Source organism: Uranotaenia lowii, chromosome 3 (assembly GCF_029784155.1).
Source record: "Uranotaenia lowii strain MFRU-FL chromosome 3, ASM2978415v1, whole genome shotgun sequence".
NCBI lineage: Eukaryota > Metazoa > Arthropoda > Insecta > Diptera > Culicidae > Uranotaenia > Uranotaenia lowii.
Genome location: NC_073693.1, coordinates 135700623 through 135721110, shown reverse-complemented (window position 1 = coordinate 135721110; position 20488 = coordinate 135700623). Strand labels below are relative to the sequence as shown.

General features: G+C 35.6%; 1 protein-coding gene across 1 annotated transcript; it reads right to left on the bottom strand.

Annotated features, from left to right (window-relative positions):
- Nucleotides 1-10093: 10093 nt before the first annotated feature.
- On the bottom strand, nucleotides 10094-18273 carry LOC129752643 (bestrophin-1-like). Its single transcript, XM_055748416.1, has 9 exons — nucleotides 18200-18273; nucleotides 17972-18047; nucleotides 17641-17751; nucleotides 17412-17583; nucleotides 15870-16703; nucleotides 15566-15785; nucleotides 15320-15504; nucleotides 15055-15259; nucleotides 10094-10449 (listed from the first exon to the last, which is right to left on the bottom strand). Exons 2-9 carry the CDS (start codon nucleotides 18040-18042, stop codon nucleotides 10094-10096), a joined length of 2154 nt encoding a protein of 717 aa, XP_055604391.1. The 5' UTR covers nucleotides 18043-18047; nucleotides 18200-18273.
- Nucleotides 18274-20488: the final 2215 nt, after the last annotated feature.

The window sequence follows — 20488 nt, the reverse complement described above, 5'->3', positions numbered from 1 at the left end:
TGACTTTAATGCAAAACACCGATCTTGGAATAATATTTCATCAAATTCAAATGGGAATATTTTGTTTAATGACTGCTCTGCAGGTTATTACACTGTTGAATATCCTAATGGGCATACTTGTTTTTCTTCAATTAGAAATCCCTCCACAATTGATTTGGTTCTAACGGATTTAGGCGAGCATTGTAGTCAATTAGTTACTCATGCGGACCTCGACTCAGACCACCTTCCAGTAACTTTCTCTTTATCCCAAAGTCCCATTGAAAACCCTTTAAAATCAACTTTTAATTTTCAAAAGGCTAACTGGGAGCGATATATGAATTTTATTGAACGTATTTTAGATGTCAACGTTCCACTGAATTCAATAGAAGATATTGATTTGGCTGTAGAAAATTTGACAACTTCAATAGTCAATGCTAAAGCCGCTTCAATACCTAAAGTTAAACATAAATTTAATCAACCTTTAATTGATGATGATCTTCAGTTTTTGATACGACTGAAAAACATTCGTCGACGCCAATATCAACGTACTAGGGATCCTTATTTGAAATTAATTTATTGCGACCTTCAAAAAGAGATCAAACGTCGTTTAAATTTCATTCGTAATGAAAATTTTGCTAAAGCAGTAGAGGATATAAAACCCTACTCAAAGCCATTTTGGAAATTAACTAAAATTTTGAAAAAGCCCCAGAAGCCAATTCCTACTTTGAAAGATGGGGATAAACTTCTTTTAACTAATTCAGAAAAGGCTCAAAAATTAGCCCAACAATTTGAGTCTGCTCATGATTTTAATTTAAACGTTGTAAGTCCAATTGATGCTCAAATTTCCCTTGAATTTGATGATATTCTTTCCAAGCAAAATGTGTTTGAAAGTTCTTGTGAGACAAATATTGATGAACTTAAATTGATTTTCAAAAAATTTAAAAATATGAAAGCTCCAGGGGAAGATGGGATTTTCTATATTCTTATTAAAAAGTTGCCTGAAAGCACTTTAAATTTTTTAGTTAAAATCTTCAACAAATGTTTTCATTTGGCTTATTTTCCAAATAAATGGAAAAATGCCAAAATAACTCCAATTTTGAAACCTGGAAAAAGTGCTTCAGAGCCTTCAAGTTATCGACCAATTAGTTTGCTTCCTTCTTTAAGTAAACTATTTGAGAGAGTTATTTTGAATAGAATGATGATTCACATTAATCAGAATTCTATTTTCCCTGATGAACAATTTGGTTTTCGTCATGGACATTCTACTACACATCAACTTTTGAGTGTAACTAATATGATTAACGCTAGCAAATCTGAGGGTTATTCAACTGGTGTTGCTCTTCTTGATATTGAAAAAGCTTTTGACAGTGTTTGGCACAAAGGTTTAGTAGCTAAATTAGCTCGATTTGATTTTCCTGTATATCTCACCAAAATTATTCAAAATTATTTGACTAGCCGAACCTTACAAGTAAGCTATCAAAATTCATGCTCTGAAAGGACACCCATTAGAGCTGGTGTCCCTCAGGGTAGTATACTTGGGCCAATTTTATATAATATTTTTACTTCTGATCTTCCTGATGTACCAGAAGGAAAAGGTAGAAGATTATTTGCTGATGACACTTTGCTTTCAGCCAAAGGTCGAAATTTACGGGTGGTACGCAGTAGATTGCAACAAAATTTAAATTCCTTTTTGAATTACTTGAAAATGTGGAAAATTTCTCCTAACGCTTCCAAAACTCAACTTATTTTATTTCCCCATAAGCCAAGAGCAAATTTTTTAAAACCTAATGAAAATCATTCCATAACTTTTAATGGGGTTTCATTAGAATGGTCTGATCACGTGAAGTACTTGGGACTTACACTTGATCGGAATCTTACTTTTAAAAATCACATTGAAGATATTCAATCTAAATGTAATAAATACACTAAATCTCTTTATTCTCTCATCAACAGGAAATCCCGGTTGTGTCTGCGAAATAAGATGCTCATCTACAAACAAGTTTTCCGACCAGCGATCATGTATGCAGTTCCGATTTGGTCTAGCTGCTGCGCGACGAGGAAGAAAGCCATCCAGAGGATTCAGAACAAAGTTCTGAAAATGATTTTGCGGCTTCCACCTTGGCACAGCACCGAAGATCTTCATCGGATTGCGGGCATTGAATCGATCGAAGAGATGGCCAACAAAATCATCTCCAACTTCAGAGGCAAATCGATGCAGTCTTCCATCGCAGAGATTCGTTCTCTTTATGTTTAGTTTAATTTTAAGATAGTGTTTAGTTTTAAGTATAAAATATTTTTGCTATTACAGGATGTTCTCCTACATTAAAAACTTGATTGCACTCAGCAAATTAAAATCTTATAAAGAAATTTTTATAATCTAGTTACTTATAGGGCTATGAACAGTTTATTATTGAGCTGAACACCTAGTTTAATGCAATAATGTAATATAAGTGTAATGATGATTTGATACAAATAAAGACATATTTAAAAAAAAAAAAAATATGGCTTCTGCTGCTGATTGTTTATTGTGATTTGGCTTTTCAGTCTCAAGAACAAATTAAATTTGATGCCAACTATCACAGCTCGCTTAAGGGGGGAGTAGGGTCTAACGGGCAAAAAAACACCATTTTCACGAATTTTTTAGAGCTATCGTTCAAACAAATGTATTCAAATTTTTTGCATTATACAAAGCATTGATGAAATTTTTGTGGCTTTTTGAAGTAAAAACTACGATTTTTCACGAAAAAATCCGACATTTTTTATCTGTAAAATCTCCCCAAAGTGAAAAAAAAAATCGTTGGGGTTTGGTATTTTATATGTAGAAAATATGTTCCAAATTTGAAAAGAATCGGTGAAGTAGTTATCAAATGCCGATGTCCACTGACTTTAAAAATTTGCTTTCGAGAAAAACGCATTTGAAGTTTCTGCTCTAGAATTCTTGCAGTATTAGATAAGAGGAAATAAAGGCCTATAATTTCTACAGTTTAGCTTCGATTGACTTGAAAATTTGACACAACATTCTTGAAATGTTTTACAATAAGAAAATAAAAAAATATAAAAATCGATTTTTTGAAAGTGTTAGACCCTACTCCCCCTTAACACAATCAGTTTCACGATTTTAGACGCATTGTTATGTGGCGGAAATGTGACTATCATGTCAAAAACCTGGTTTTTTCTAATATTTATACTACATACTTGAAAATGCTCAAACCCAAATAACGAGATTTGTTTATTTGTGTAAAAACATCAACGGACCACATGTTGATCCTAATGATAACTTAATAAAATAATGAGTTAAAAACTAGTTAAATCAATCTACAAAGTTCTCGAAACCATTAAAATTTTTCTTCGTAAAGTAGTCCTTGAAGCGTCGAAGTCGAAGTACTCGGCGAAGCGGTTGAAAGTTCTCAAAATCCCAATAAGAGCGCTGTTGGCTCCGTAGTTATTCAGCCGGATGGGAACATAGAGCTGTAGGTTTTGGTTCCTTAATCCTCGGGGTCGCACACTGAGAGGAATAGCCTCCAGCAGCATGGGAGCGTCAATCCTCGACGCAAGGAGATCCGCTACGACTAGAGCACGTGCAGCGTAACGACGAATTTGAAGCGTGTCTAAATCAATTAGGCGGCAACGGTTTTCGTAACTGGGTAAACGAAACGGATCTAACCAGTTCAAGTGTCGCAGGGCATAACGTATGAAACGCCGCTGGATAGCCTCTATTCGTTCAGCTCCGTTCTGGTAAAATGGGCACCAAACTGCAGATGCATATTCAAGCGTTGAGCGAACTATGCTGCAATACAAACTTTTTAGGCAGTACACATCTTTAAACTCCTTTGTTACGCGAAATAAGAAGCCAAGACTTCTAGACGCTTTATCGACGATGTAATTCGTATGAGTCTTAAACTCCAGCCGGTGGTCTAGGATAACGCCCAGATCGTTGATGTGGTCCACCCGGGCGATGATTTCGTTCCCAAGAGTGTACTCTGCGTGAAGAGGGTTCCGCTTGCGAGAAAAAGAAATGACCGCACATTTGCTGTGGTTCAGAGGCAAGCAGTTGGTGTCACACCAGTGAGCGAAGGTGTTGAACTGCCTTTGCAAGAGATCGATATCGTCTTGGCCATTGATGGTGTGGAAAAGTTTGAGGTCGTCGGCATACGCAAGTTTTGGGCCGTCCAATAGAGTGAGAACATCGTTAAAATAGATGACAAAAATTATCGGTCCCAAGTGGCTTCCCTGGGGCACACCTGAACAAGCAGAGAATTGTCTTGAAAATTAATTTCCAGTTTGCACAGATAACCTTCGTCCCGTTAAATAGCTTCGAAACCAGTCCAGTAGGGAACCACAGAATCCTAAGCGTTCGAGTTTAGCAATAGCAATATCGTGATTTACTTTATCGAAGGCAGCAGACAGATCAGTATAGATGGCGTCGGTTTGTGACTTCATGGTGAAGCTATCTTGCACGAACGATGTAAAAGTCAGCAAATTTGTTGTCGTGGATCGTTTCGGTAGAAATCCGTGCTGATCATTGGAAATGTATTGTTTTGAGGACGAGAAAATCGGATCCAGAACAACCAATTCGAACAGTTTGGCTATCGAACAAAGAGCTGATATTCCGCGGTAGTTGTTCACATCTTTCTTATTTCCCTTTTTGTGAACAGGGAACATGTAAGCTTCTTTCCAGAGCGAGGGAAAGGTTGCGAAGTCCAGCGAAGCTCGAAAAATATGTCTGATGGGACTCAGCAAGTGTTGCATGAAACGTTTCAAGAAGATAGCTGGTATCCCGTCCGGACCCGTAGATGATGAATTTTTAAGCTTTGCTGTCGCCCTTAAAATGGCTGCGTCATCGAAGGCAATACCGTTTAAGGAAGAGTCTAGAGATGTGATATTTCCTACAGCCATATCCAGTTGCTCTGAGGAAATGGACCCAGTTGTGAAAACGCTAGAAAATTTCTCAGCAAAGAGGTTGCATATTTCAAGATCGGTGTTCGCTGTGTGGCCGTTCAAAAACATTTGAGATGGAAGCCCAGATTCTTTCCGCTGATTTTTAACGTACTTCCAGAAAGATCTCGGGTTGGTCTTAAAATTACGCTGTAGTCGGTGGAGATAGTTCTGGTAGCAGCGCCTACTACTTTTTTTGTACGCCGTGTTCAGCTTGCGGTATTCTTCCTTTGTGCAGAAGGATTTGTGCTTGCTGAAGTTTCGAAGAGCACGGTTTTTTGCCGTCTTCAGTTGTCGCAGTTGATTAGTGACCCAGGGAGCTCGAGGGTTGGAGGGTAAGCTACGTTTCGGAACATGGCGGTCAATTATACAATTCAGTATATTTGAAAAAGTCGCAGCGGCGGCATCGGGATTAGACATATCGAGCTCGTTCTCCCATTCCCATTCCAGGACAAGTGAGATAGCTTCGTAGTCGACGTTTTTGAAGTCCTGGTAGAAGGGAGCGGTTTCCTCTATAGGAGCGTTAACTCTAGTGACATCGAGTGAGACCACTAAAGCTGGGTGATGGGAAACAACTTTAACAAGAGGAGCAGGAGCTAAATCGATAGTCGGATTCCTGAAGCCTTCGTTTATGAAGCAGAGGTCTAGCATTAGCATACGGCCGTTTTCGTTTTCAAAGCTGTTGATCTGGCGAAGAGTCGCGGTGCTCAAAGAGTCCAGGAAGATGTTGGAAGGAGTCGAGAAATAGGAGCGCATAGGATCTGGGAACAAAAAGCCGCCATCGGAAGGACACCATTTCAAGCCAGGCATGTTAAAATCACCGATGACAAGTATGTCATCTTCGGGAGAGCAGATTGAGCTTACTTTGGATAGGCACCGCGAGAAAGACTCAGCTACAAGCGGGTCACAAGAGCGATCAGGAGGCACGTACACTACGCATAAGTACAATTTCCGATCAACGAGATCAATGAGGGCCCAAAGAAGATACATGACAATACATTTACATCTTTTAGTTAATCTATTGTTTTGTTCTTAAACAGTGCATTGAGATCAATTTAAAAAGTAGAAAGAAAAGGGAACAAGGCCTTATTTCCCTATCAATCTCAGAAGAAATCTATTTTGAGCTCACAGGACCAAAATAGATCACAGGGAAATCGGTTTCGTACATATAGGATATTTTGACAGTTGTTTTCCTGAGCTATTCTGCTGTACTGAAATCGTCCTGTAATTTAAGCTGTTGAAAATACAGGACGAAATCCTCCCGACCACAGGCAAAAATATTAAGTGTGTATACACACTACACAGCAAAAAATTTCTAAAAGTATACGCAATCTAAAATGTGTGGCATCTATTTTTTCCCCAGTGTAATTCAAAAACGATGTAATATCAAACTATTTTTGGTCTATTTTTCCTCGCTTTAAAATAAAAAGTGTAAAATTAAACTCTATGCAATAAATTTACACTGCCTGATCTAGAAAGCAACGTTGGGAGATAATTTTACATTAAAAACGATGTAAATAATGACAGATCCATTGTTTTTCTTTCTTTCGCGGCTTAAGTTTATTTGTTTTCATACGAGGTGATGAGAGTGAAAGTAAAAAGTGAAGGCTTGTCGAAAATGGGAACTCAAGTCCCAGCCTCTGCCGTAAGATCGTAGGGGTTCTAACTTTGAAGCTTCACATAGGCACCGTACGAGCAAGATTTGCAAGCCCGAAAATGCCATGGAATTCCGAACGGATGAAGGTAAATGAAGTGAAATAAAGGGAAAAAAAACTTAATATGTCAAAATTAAATAATTTTTCTTTCTTTTTTTACAGTGACGTGGATCCGGATTGTCCGGAACAGAAATCTTTTTAACAATACGACTGGTTACACTGACCAGGGTGGACATCTTTGTCAACGTTTGATGCAACTTCCAGCGCTGCCCATTATGTGGTGAAAAAAAAAATTTTACTATCTGTAAGTGCTTTATTTCAAAATAAATGTTTAATAAAAATATTGATTGTATCTTTGTATTTTTCATAAAGCTTTTAATATTTGGAACCTCAATATTTACTAAAAATAGCAAATATCCAGAATGAATTCTAAAATTTCACATCACTGTGTATTTTTACACGACAATAAGCCGTTCGATTTTCGTGCATCGCTTTCGATCTAAATTTACACGCCGTGATAGAATTTTAGATCAAAAACGATGTTCCGTTTTGGTGCATCGTTTCCGATCTAAAATTACACGAATTATTTTTGCTGTGTAAGATTGCATTTATCTCACTAGGAACCATGAATCTCCGTGTCACGGGAAAACTGCTCAATTTCAACGAAGTTGGAAAGAGAACTCACCCGAATTTCAGGACGCTTCAACTCTCCTGAAATCCGAGACAAACTTGCTACGAGAGTACAGAAACTTAAGGGGTCCCCTTGAATGCAGGACAGTGTTCGCCAGAATCACGGGAAAACCAATACTTGCCTAATTGTCTTTGTCTTGCTCTCCTGTATAAAAAACAGGTTTTTTCCTCTCTTTCCCACATGTGCATGAAAATAAAACCCGCCAAACGTTTCAACTCTTCATTTTTTACGGTTACCGTACGATTGTTGCCCGAAGATAAGAAATATTTATTTTGTTTGAGTTTATTTTAATAGCATCAAATTTTGTTGTGGCCTGCTGAGAACGGCTCTTCATCGTGTGAAATCGGAACCAGATTCCGGTGAATTTTTCCCATATAGAACCGCAGAACTGCGTGGAGAAACTCTGCGGCTGGTGCGATATTCTTTCGCACCAAGATTAAGATAGCTGACATGGACATGGACCCGGAGCGCAAGGATTCAAATTCCAGGCGCCAGGCGCATCAGTAAGTTTCATTTAGCGTTTGGGTAGTGAAAATAATGGAAATCTTTTCTTTTTCTACTTACAGAAAAAAAAATTATTTGTGTTTTGTTAAGAATTGTAAAATGTGCAAAAAAGGTAAAATGTACTAAAGAAGAAAAAGTTGCTTGAAATATATTGAACTTGTTTAAACAACAAGTTCTTTAAACATTGCATTGGAATTTATTTCAAAATGGATAAATCGGACCAGGGGAAAGGGTAGCAGAATTTATTACAAATCACAGTAGGAAACCGTTTCGAGCTCACGGGAAATTTCAAAAGTCCCTGCAAGTCACAGAGGAAAACCGTTTCGATCGTACAGGCGAATTTGATAGTTGTTTTCCTGAGTTGTTTTGTTGTCCTGAAATCGTCCTGGAATTTCAGCTGTTGAAAATACAGGACAAAATAGTCCCGACCACAGGAGAAAAGATTAAGTGTGTATACAACAGTAAAAACAGTTTTTTTTTAAATTGTTATATGCCAGTTATTGTAACTGTATTGTAATAAAACAATTTCAATAAACAGTTTTATGATAGTTTTAACAGAGCTTAAATCACAGCTTAGTTCAACGTTTCTCTAAATGGAAAACACGTTCAAGATGGATTTATCCATCATTATTGTAGTGATTGAAAAATTTTGTTTTCCCTTAGTTATTGATTATCATAATACAATAACCTCTAATACCTTTTAAACTCTATTCACTCTCTGCACTCTTCGTGAACACTAACGACATTGTGAATGAAAAATAAATTGTGGCGATTTGGCATCGTTGCGGTATTTTCAGGAAAATCATACTAATGACTAATCCTAGGATTTGAAGCAAATTGCTAGTATTTCACAGGCTTAAAATGTAACAGTTTTTGTGATTATACGAATGGCGCCTATTATCCTTCTGGAACGTTGATGAACATCATCCCTACTACATTTTTTTACCGTTTACCGGAACGGGTGGCATTTTAGGTAATATACAAAACTTGACAAAAAAAATCAATTTAACCCTCATCTGCTCAGGCGCATCCTAATAAAAAACAAATGTTCTGGGATCTCCAATGGAATCATGAAATCTTCAATTTTACATAATTAGGCTTCTTTTATATTGGCTCTCCGAAAGCCCAAGCAAAAAAAAAACTCCCTTTTGGGATTTCGAGTATTAATTTGACACTCCTCGCTTAAAATCGCTATAAATCTCTTGTTTCTCACCGATTTATACAAAGTTTATAGTTTTATGAACCTTGTAATGTAACTCAAATATAATTTCCAGATGATATTCAGCTACGACAATTAGTTTTAACATTATTCAAAATATAAGAAAAAAATCCAAAAAACAAGCTTCGGAAAAAGATTATAGATCAGTAAAAAATAACATACTTCACTTTAAATGAATTTTGTACTGATCTCTACATAACAGAGTTTATAATTCAATATTCAATATTCAGTAAATAAAAATATAATTAGTCTACCCCTTTTAATCTCTAAATTAAGCATTCCAAATTGCCCAAATTTAGCCGGGCATGTCCCTAAGACTTTTCGTTAATTTATAGCACTAACATATTAATGCGTTTCAAAGATAATTTGACTTTAATAAGAGTTGTTTTAAAACAACCCTTTTAGATTTACCTTTTAGATAAAAAAAATTGAAATAAGCCAATAATTCATACTATTACTTTCTGGAAGAAATATTTTACACATATGAAAAATTAAGGAGCAAAGCATAATTCACAGTTTAAAACAACTCAATTTCACTTGAGAACTCCTGACCGCAGTTCTACGGTAAATAAATTCGAACAAAACGTATCCGTTTGAGTGCGACAAAAGTTTTCAATCGCACAGGTTTGGCTCCGCGGAAACCTGCGGCCCTGTTATTTGTTGCGATCAACGAAAGCTTTTCGAGCCAGGTGGATACACGATCAACCAACATCGTCCGCCAGGTAGATCGTCGTCGTCGTCGCTGTTGTTTTGGTATTCGTGGCAACTCGCGCCGGCTCAGCGAAGGGTTCGTCGTCGATCGCCTCGTTAATGTTCGTCTGCGGCAGCGATGATCGGTTACGGTGCTCGGCATCAGTGGATGATAATTAGCTCAAATGAATTTGTCCGTGTCGTGGTTGTCGTCAGCTGTTTGTTTACCTAGAGTGGTTCTAATTTTGTAATTATTTATTGACTTCAGAAAATTTGAAAGCTTTTTTTTATCAGTTGCTTGTCATTCAAAACGGTAGGTTCACTTGTTAAACGAAAAGCTTGATCGATTGGAGGTAAAACAAAAAACAGAAAGTAAAAGTGGTTTATTATCATTTGGATAAATTCGATAAAATTCATGGCTTAAACGTAAACTTCATTTTGTTCGGAGTCCTGTTGTCCCTGGTTTGATCTAGCGGTTGACGGTTGTTCAAATCGATAGATACGGTTTATCCTGTTTGGTGCATTGACATTTTGTATATGGATGTTTTCAGCGGAACTGCCCCTGTTTGAGGAACGTGTATTCGAAGAATTGTTAGAAGGGATAACGTCCGTAAGGTTGCCATCTGATCCAGTTATCCTACTGGCCACATTAGATTTTATCGGAACAACAATAATTGTACTGGCGTCTACGTTGCTCATCGGTTGCACTGAAGACGAATTTTCTTTTACTTCTAGACCAGAAGAAGGACCATCGTTTGCATAGTTGATTTCTGTAACTGACAAGAGAAATATTTGTTATAAAATGCATTGTATAGAGATTTAAAATTGCATAATAAGCTTGAAAAAGAATTTCTCATGAATTTACACTACACTCTTTAGTACAAAATTTGGGAAAAGTACGGTCCCGCCTGGTTGCCCGGAATCATCGAAAAAAACCTGGATTTTGCCCGGATTTATTCACATTATTTGCCAAGTGAAACAAAAAAAATAAATTTTGCTGGAATTTTTTTAAATACCATTTTGAGTCCAAAACGAAATTTTTTTGCACGTTTTACAAAAATAACCATAAAATCATCTTCAGATGAGTTTATATAAAAAAAACTTTACTTTTTCTTTATTTTTGTTGAGTAATTCCTGGGTTTTGATCAGACTTGCCAGGATATTGCCCTGATTTTTGGTTGACATCTTTTCAATATAATGCCAGATTTCTAGATGCAATATCCCCGATTCGTCCGGCCCGGCTTCTTGCTGAAATTTTTTTGGCAACCTTAGATATGACGCTTTAATGTAGCTTCTAATCTTTTCGGAATACAATATATTTATTTCGTTTATAAAAAAAAACAAAATTAAACGAGCAATGGGTTGCTGACCATAAAACAATTTTCAAATGCTAGTTGACTTAATCTGTGTAACTTGGTTTGTTAAGAACATTTCAAGATATGAAAATGAAAATGTTGTCGAAAAGGAACAACTGGAACAATGTTCAAACAAACATTGATTGCACTCAAAACTAATTAATTTTTAAATTTATTACTTCATATCACCAAAACTTTAGGTGATAGACAAAACCTGACAAAAGATTCATGTTCAGGACGTCGAAGTCTACCAAATTAATCATTGAAACATAGGTATCAAAATTATGTCTTTTGGATTATCTATAACAATTTTTACTTTCATATCTTGAAATGTTCTTAATAACCTCCGAAGCACAGGTTAAGCCAACTAGCATTTGATAGTTTTATTTTGATTTTATTATGGAATTTTATATACAGCTAGTTTTATAACTGTTTTTTATGGTAATAAAAAGTGCTTAGATGCTTGATTGTTTAGAAAGAGTTCTGAATGCTTCATAAAAACTCCAATAAAACATCAACTAAAATTTTTGAGCAAAGCTTTTTTTGCATGATTTATAAATGCACTTGGTGCTTGATTATAAAACCGTTATAAAATTAGGTGACAGTACTTGATCAATATGTCGAAACAGGACACGCTCAGGCTAGATTGCACCTATTTAATTTGGAATTCCCATTTTTACACATTTTTGATAAGTCATGTGTGTTGTTTTTGAGTTAAATAATAAATATATCATAATCTTTGAAATACTTCAATCTACCGTAAGTGGTAGAAATATCTCTACAATATGAGTATTGAGTGAAAGGGCCCAATTAGTAGGAGAAAAAATGTGTCGCGTGATACCATCATGAAATACAAGATGGTGGCTTCCGCTGTTCTTTTCAAAGCTCCAAATGACTCAAACTCTCATGAAACATCCACAATATGTGTATTGGTTGAAAGGACTAAACGAGTGGAAGTCGTTGTCCGACGCCATCTTGAAATCGAAGATCCGCTCAACTTAAAAATACTGAAAATGACTGAAAAACGAATGAAACCCCCGGAAAATGAGAATTAGTTGAAAAGGCTCATCGAGTAGAAGTCGTATTTCGCTATCAGACACTATCTTGAAATCTTTTCTTTTAAAACCTGTATTTACCTGACCCAAACTTGAAATCCCATAATATTAGTTTCTGGTAAAAGGGCTAAACAAAAAAAGTTAAATTTAGGATGAGAGCTCCCTTTTTCAAAATTAGAAAGGTTTCCAATACAACAAAATATCTTATTATGTGAAAACTTGGTTTAAACCAAATCACAAAAAAGTGATCTCATTATAGCAAAGCATTTTCAAACTTCTTTTTTGATAGAAAAAGAAGTCTTTCAATGCAGGGAATTCCAAATTTTATAAAACAACTTAGAAATTTTTCTTGTTTGTATTTTTCAATAATTTACTATAAAAGCTGATTTGAAAAAAAAGAATGGGTTTTCAATAAAATAAGTTATCTCTAACTCTTCACTACTGGTAGGGTATTTCAATACAATAAATCATCCGAATATGTTAACACTTCATTGATCGGAACCCTATTTCCGAAGCAACCATAACTATAGTTTCAGATTCAACATATTGCATTTGTTCAATCAATTTCTTCTTTTACTTAAAATTAATTATTGCATTACTATATTAATTAATAAGGCTATGATCATTTAGAATCCGGGCAGTTACGTGTGTATTTTAAAAACTATTCATTTGATCGAAAAACTTTCTTTGGAAGAAATGAAAGTGTTCATATGACATTTAATGTAAAAATATATAAAAAAAAATTCATCAATAATTTCAAGGAATACTCTCACTTTTTCAAAAATCTCTTGCAAAGATAAAAATTGCACACTTTTTTCAGTCATGTATTGATTTATTTTTTTTACTACAGAAGCAAAACCTTTGCAAAATTATGATATTTTACACAAACTCACCTGGAAAAAGCAATTGGAATCTGGTTGAAACCTTTTCATGAGTAGGCATCTCGAACATACATTTTTCTGTTTATCCGAACACATCTGTCATATTGCGTAAAAACCGGATGCACAGATTGCGATCTTTGGAACTGATCATTATTAGTTATTTACTTGGTGTCCACTAGTCAGGCAACACTTTTTGCCTGCCGAAAATGGATTTTTTGCATTATTTAAGGAGTCTGCATTCAGTTATCCCCCATAACCATAGACTATTCACCATATTTAAGATCAAGGGTTGCACTCCGATGATTGGTTTGAACTTCGTGTGGATCCTAGAGTGGCTCCTTATACTTCTTAACCATTTGGTCCGAAAAAAAATCAGAAAAAATCAACAGTTTATGAGCTTTCAAGTCATAAATGAAGAATTTTCGAAGCGCAAAATGCGTAAAAGGAGCAAATTTGTGCAAAATAATTTTACCATGTCTTTTTGCATCGTAAATATCTCAAACACACGTAAACAAATCTATCAAAAATAGGCAAGATAGTCCATTTCATAACCAATACAACGCTACTAAAGTTTTGCATATCCAAGCTCTATTAACGTAGCTACAACAGAAATAAAGTGCCCAGATGCTAAATGTACATAGCCTTACATGTTTTTTAAACTGAAAGTTATTGTGATAGATAAAAAAAATGCAATTTATACCAAAGCTAACTGCGTATGCTTCCAATGTCTTATTCTGTGTGGTTTTCTTTGATTGATATTTTTCGGTGATTTACGACGATAAATATAACTGCTGTTTTTTACGTTTCGGCTTACTGAATTTCAGCCATCCTCAGAAAACTATATTTAAATTGAAAAGAAATAGAATATAAATTTTACAAATTTTTCCACAAATAATTAATTTCCTAATAACATAATTCAAAATTTCAAAAAACTATTCTAGTGCACACTGAAACTCAAACTTTTTTTTTTCACTCCACATAAAGCTGAGAGGAGAGAGAGCAGTAAACATTCAAAGGGACGCCATAGAAATTTCGAATATTTACGACGCTCTCATAAGGGACGCCTCAATTCCAGAGAACGGTCCAACCGAAAACCAAGCCGACGACGAACCAATCGGATGCAGACCAAGACGACGGCTGACTAGGAGCATCTACCTGACGTCGATTTCAAATATCGTACGACGGCCGTAAAGGAAACACGCGGCAAAAAAAAAAAAAAAAGAAAAAAAAAAAAAAGTTGTGAGTTTCGCGACAGTGTGCACTAGAATAGTTTTTTGAAATTTTGAATTATGTTATTAGAAAATTAATTATTTGTGAAAAAATTTGTAAAATTTATATTCTATTTCTTTTCAATTTAAATATAGTTTTCTGAGGATGGCTGAAATTCAGTAAGCCGAAACGTAAAAAACAGCAGTTATATTTATCGTCGTAAATCACCGAAAAATATCAATCAAAGAAAACCACAAGAAAGTGCGGTGATCAAAACCAAACAAATGTCTTATTCTGTGTCAATAAATTTTTTAAACTTGTTCAAAATTACATTAAAACATCTCATGATATAAAAATTTGATTTTGAAACACATCTGATGACATTTGCTTGGAAATTGAAAGAGTTGTGCCTTATTTTATGTTATTATCATGTACAAAACGAGACGGAAAGATTTCAAGGATACTGATTTGAGAAAAAGTAATCGATTGATTATTTATTCGAATATTACCACACATATTTTTGTTATGAAAATTTAATTATTTTTCCAAAATTCACTCATCAACCAAATTTGTGTAGGAATTGAAATTTTCGAACTAAAAATGTTTTTAAAATATTTGGCTGAAAAATTTGGCCCTTTGCAAATGTTAGTCTAGATCATTTATGAGAAAACTAAATATGCCCAGCTGCTTCACTAGGTAAGATCTTTATGCAGACAAATTTTTATTGAATTCTCAGAGGGTCATGCTAACTTCGTGTCGATTTGGCATGAAATCCGTCTATTAACATTTCAACGGAAGTTGATCGATTTAGTTGCTAAAACTTCCTATTAATACATAGGTTACAAAATCATTTCGAGTAGCTTATATGTGTATGCACTCACCGTTATTGATCGGTAAAATTGGCTTAACGTTGGTACGAATAACTGTAGTCGATGGCTCAAGGGCTGGATTGTTGGGAACGGCTGAGTTGACTTTAAGTTCTTCGATAGGAGCAAGTAGCAGCGTTCCAACAACTGGCACATCACCGTGACCTAGTCCACTTTCCGGCATCGTGGTTATTGGGAAAATGAATGGATTGCTTGCTAGCTGTAGAGATGAGAATATCAAAAGATTAACTGTCTAGAGCTCATCAGTTAAGAAAAGTACCTGAGAAGTCATTAGTGCGACTCCAGAAGCAATGTTCGGCATCCTGTCGGGCTGTGAAGTATTCAAAGGAATACTAGTCAACGGGTATTTCCTACTGTCCTTTGCAATGTCTGGTGTTGATATACGAGAACGACTCTTTTGTGTCCCATGGGTAATCACCAAACTGTGAAGGTTTAATTTCGAATCTGGAAATTGGAAAAAATAACTGTAAACATGAAGTCTTAAGTAGGAGTAGAAGTTTCTTACTCTGTCTACGATAGACAAATTTATCCAGTATGCTAACTCTTGATGGAGTGGTCCCAGTGGAAAAATTGTTCATGGAAAGACCTACATCGGGATTAGAAATTGGCCAGTTTTGCTGACCACGGTTATGTTTATCCCCCGTAGTGCTCTGCATTGAAATTCGCGAAATTTGCCTGCTGAACCAACCTTTCGGCCTTTCCATTGTGAAGGTATTAACGCTCTCCTGGTAAATAAAAGGTCACTTATTATTACAGATAAAACTTTTAACTACTACTAATCTAGGTGAAACAATTTAACTAAGACTCACATAATCGGTGAACGTATCATCGTTGGGATGGGATTTCTCCTCTTCAACGTTGGCGTAAACGGCTTCTGACTCCTTCACTAGATAATTTTCGGCTGAACCTTTTGGTTCCTCTCTTCGATAGAACTCGGAAGCTACCGTGTAAGGAAGCTCCGAAGGAACTACCTCTTCCCAGTACTGATCTTTTAACAGCTCCGGATGTTCGTCATGCATTTCATCAACGATCATGTACGACGCCTTAATGTGACGATCGATTAACCAGTTGAGCTCAATGTCATCGTCGTCTTCCCCGAAAGGATTGATCAGCACCTCGGCAACCTTCAACCACCCTACGTAAAATACGAATTGAAGCACGGTAAATACTGGAAAATACAGGTCAATTTCTTCACTTAAAGGATCATCCGTTGGAATCATTTGACTTCTCATGATGACGGCCGTGAAATATGTATACAAGACCAGTGTGACAACCTGTGTGTAGACCAAGGGTACGCACACCGTGTCGTAGCCGATAAGCCCTCCTAACCTTCGACGGATATCCGACAGTTCCATTAGCAGGGTCTGTACAATATGATCTGAGGGAATCAACTCATCTTTTCGAGCACGATTGATGATATTTGTCGCCCACACCAGAGGCATCCAATACTTGGACATCGGGCTTTTGGCATCCATCTTGTCGAAAATCTTGCGTTCACTTTCCAACATCAGACCTGCATCGACCAGATGCTGCCAGGTTGGGAATCGACGCTTCACCCGCAGCGAAATCTTTTGCAATGTAATCACGTACGAAAGGACCATGTAGCGCATAATGTTTCGACGCATCAATCGACCGGTTTCATCCTACAAATATATCAGCAGCAACATGTGAAAAGGGTATAAAAGACAAAGTAAACAAAACCGGTTTTTAGTGGATTCAAATAGCCCAATATAAGCTCTACTTAACACAAAAACCGATTTTAGTTTTCCAGTTTTCGTAAGATTTATATAGCAGTTTGAGTAAAGGATCTATAAAATTTAGAGCCATAAAATGACATTATCCTCACACAGATTGTTTTATACACCCTTTACTCCACAACAAAGCAAACGGTCTAGATGCAAAACATTAAAAGGGGAAGAATGCGGAAAGCTATTCACTCACTCCCATTGCGAGAACCATAAGCCTTTGTCAAAAAATAGGGGAAATTTTATCTCCATCTCACTCACACATATGAGACATACAGTACAAAGCGAAGGGTGTATAAAACATTTAGACGAATTTCATACTCCAGCTAGGGTCTATAAACAATTGCGAGCTATTTTTACATGATAAAACCGTCGTATCGATAAAAACTTATTTAGAATGATCCAACGCACCGTTTTGACCACAAAGACTTGGGAGATTCCTCGTGAATTTTGATTAGCGATTTAAAAAAGATTGCAAAATTTTCAAACGCGTTTTTCTCGAAACGTCATAAATGAACATAGACCCTTTTCTCGTGTTGGTGCTGATATGAATTTAATTGAAAGTGTTCCAGAGGAATACCTCAAGAATGATTATTTAGAACTTACATGCCCCTGGATAGCTGCACTGACAAACAGAGCCAAAGTATCTGGCCAAGGTAGCAAACGGTACTGTTCCCACCATCGCTTGACCACCAAACGTACATAGAATCCAAGAACCAGGGACAGTGTTACGCTTTCCTTCTGTTGTCCGCAGTAGTACTTGATCTTTTCGAAAACTCTGTTGAAGGATACATGAAGTCAAATTTATTTTAATTATAAGAACTTTTATCGTTACCTCCTTCCTTCGTCATCCAGATAAAATCTGTAGGTCAGATTAAGGGTAAAATAGACTCCCAAATATGCCACCAGTTCACGCCAAACGGCTTTGTATACACTGCCCCGCCACCTGTGAATGAAATCATATTAAAACTTTTGTACTTTTTCAATTCACCAACGAACATTTTGGGTCCAATGTGAAAGAATTTATTTAGTCAAAATTGCTAAAAATCTTACCTCGTGACTACATTTAACAACATTCACTGATCAATGATTTTCAACCCCTCAAATGAATGGGGGATTTACAAACTCGAAAATAGTTTATTTTCATTGATAAATTCAATACTTACTTCCAAAGAATACGCCAAAAGCAGCCGAAATTACTGCCATTTGGTACCTCGGCCGAATAGGAGATAGTCATAGGAGCTGAATGGTTTCAATTGCTTTACTTTTTTTTAAGTTAACTTTCTACCGAATGATCAGAACGACTAAATCAGTTGGATACTGCGTGAAAATGTAGCGATGAGCGCGACAGTTGTGACAAATGTGCTCACACCTTTTAATAATTACCTACTTACTTTTCGTAGGGGATTTTTTTTTATTGATATACCATAAATTCCGTTGTATGCTCAAGTAAAAGACATTAAATTCTATCACTAGCGAGAACGCTTCAACAATTAATTGCTTTGGGATAGATATGTACTAACTTAGTAGGTGAAACGTTGTTTCTGGAAGACGAAATTATCTTTAAGAACCTCATCTTAGTAAAAGCAAAGATGGTAGAGATAATGGTAAAGACTATATTTGAAAAAAGAAACTTTTCTAAAGAGTTGATACAAATAAATAAATATTTTTAAAATTTAAAAAAAAAACATTAAATGCCACTAAAATAAAATTGTATAATTACCTTCCCATCTTGCTAATTCTACTGTCTTCATGGAAGTTTTCTCCCGCACAGTCAGCGATGCGTCTTTCCAGAAGGGGTATTTTTCCACTTTTCAGCCAGCGAGATCTGCATTTTACCTGGGTTTCACATGACTCTCAACGCGGTTCTATCTTTTCACACCTGAGCAGCATCGTTCGTCGTGCGTTCATAACAATTGCTGTGGTGTAGTTGCATAAAAATCAATTACATACACTATAGAATTTTTTATTATACAAATTGATTTTTCATGTATCATGGTGCTATTCTGATTTCAAATAAAATTGGAACAGTTTTCCAATTTAGTTACATAAAAGCTTATGGTAGAAATGGGACACTTTCTTTAGCTTATAGCTAAAAACGAGATTTGCTTGAGAAGCTTAACTCAGCCCTATGATTCGGTCAATCGGCGCCGGAACCTTAGGTAAGTTCCTAGTTATTGGACATACAAAATGTTGACAGTTTTTTAATGCCTGTGAAATGTACTATCCGAGCAATTTTTTAATTTTAAAATTAATGATTTTTTGGTGAGGAAAAAAAAGTTTTTGCACAGTTTCCTTCAAAATCCACCATTATCAAATCGATAGCTGGCAAAACCATTGGTTATTCAAAAAAATCTGTTCGTGAGTGGTGGAAAAGAATACAATCACTGTCAAAAATCACTGTGAAAAATTTAGAATAGATCGCTGAAATGTCCCGCAAATTTTTCTCCGATAAGCTAAAAGTGTTGCCTTGCTATGAGCCATTAAAGCCTTACCTAAAACAACGATTTTTTGCTAGTTTCAGAGCTCGTAAGCTATATAGCCGGTACCGAGGTAATAAGACAGATGATTTCTGATGGGCGACAAAATTGTGAAAACGCTATTTTGAACAAATTCCAGCTGTTGAATCCTATAACAGTTCTGCTCGTGGTAGGGTCCTTATCCAGATCAAAGTTTATATTTGCAGGCAATTTTGTAAAAAAATATGATGATTAGCCAAGATTCTGCTCCTGCGGATACATCAAAAGCACAATTTTCCAAACAAAAACTTCGATTTTCGCTGTTTTAAAAAACTACTCTTGTATGTAAGGACATTATAGAAAACTCTTTAGCATTATCTTTCAGTGAATAAAAATTAAATAAGGTTTTTTTTTTTCATTTTTCCTATCCGGTTTATCACGGAAAAAAGTATAGTATTTCCAACAATGATCCACTTATATTCAATCATATATCTGATTAATACTCAGCTAACTATAATTATTAAAATTTCAACAATAGATATAATAGACAATCTGATTGATTGTACGAAATCAATCAACAATGTATATAATACATTCAACTATAGTTGTATGATTAATTTTGTGCATTCAGCTATAAATATAATATATTCAACTATAATGCGCGATTGATGTTATACATTCAACAATAATTATAGTAGAATCAATTATAATTATATGATTGATTTAATTATAAATATGATAGATTCAACTATAATAATATAACTAATTTAATTATAAATATGATAGATTCATTTATAATAATATGATTGATTTAATTATAAATACTATAAATTCAATTTTATTTCTATGATTGATTCACTGAGGTCAACTATAAATATTGTACATGAAGCACTTTTTCGGAATAATTTTATAGCTACGTTTTATTTTTTTTTTTTTAAATTTATTGTTTCAGCATTTTGCATTTAGTTCGTTTTAGCCGCCATGATGCTAGAAAACCTGACCGGAAATCCCGATATCCATGTCCTGGTTCCTCCGCTGTTTTTTTTTTTTTTTTTATCTTGATGCATGGTTGGTCGGGAAATTTTGCGTCTTAACTAATCGGTCCCGGAAAATGTCCGTGCTTCTGCACTCGGGAAAGATTGACCTAGTGGGGGGAAAATTTATTCAATATCATGACATAAATCTATCATACGCTGACTTACCGTAATGTTTCCTATGGGATCC

Coding starts and splice junctions, on each gene's coding strand:
- LOC129752643 (XM_055748416.1), bottom strand. CDS start 18,042: ATGACTATCTCCTATTCGGCCGAGGTACCAAATGGCAGTAATTTCGGC. Junction 17,752..17,971: donor TTTTGGCGTATTCTTTGGAA/GTAAGTATTGAA, acceptor TTTCATTCACAG/GTGGCGGGGCAGTGTATACA. Junction 15,786..15,869: donor ATGATACGTTCACCGATTAT/GTGAGTCTTAGT, acceptor TTTATTTACCAG/GAGAGCGTTAATACCTTCAC.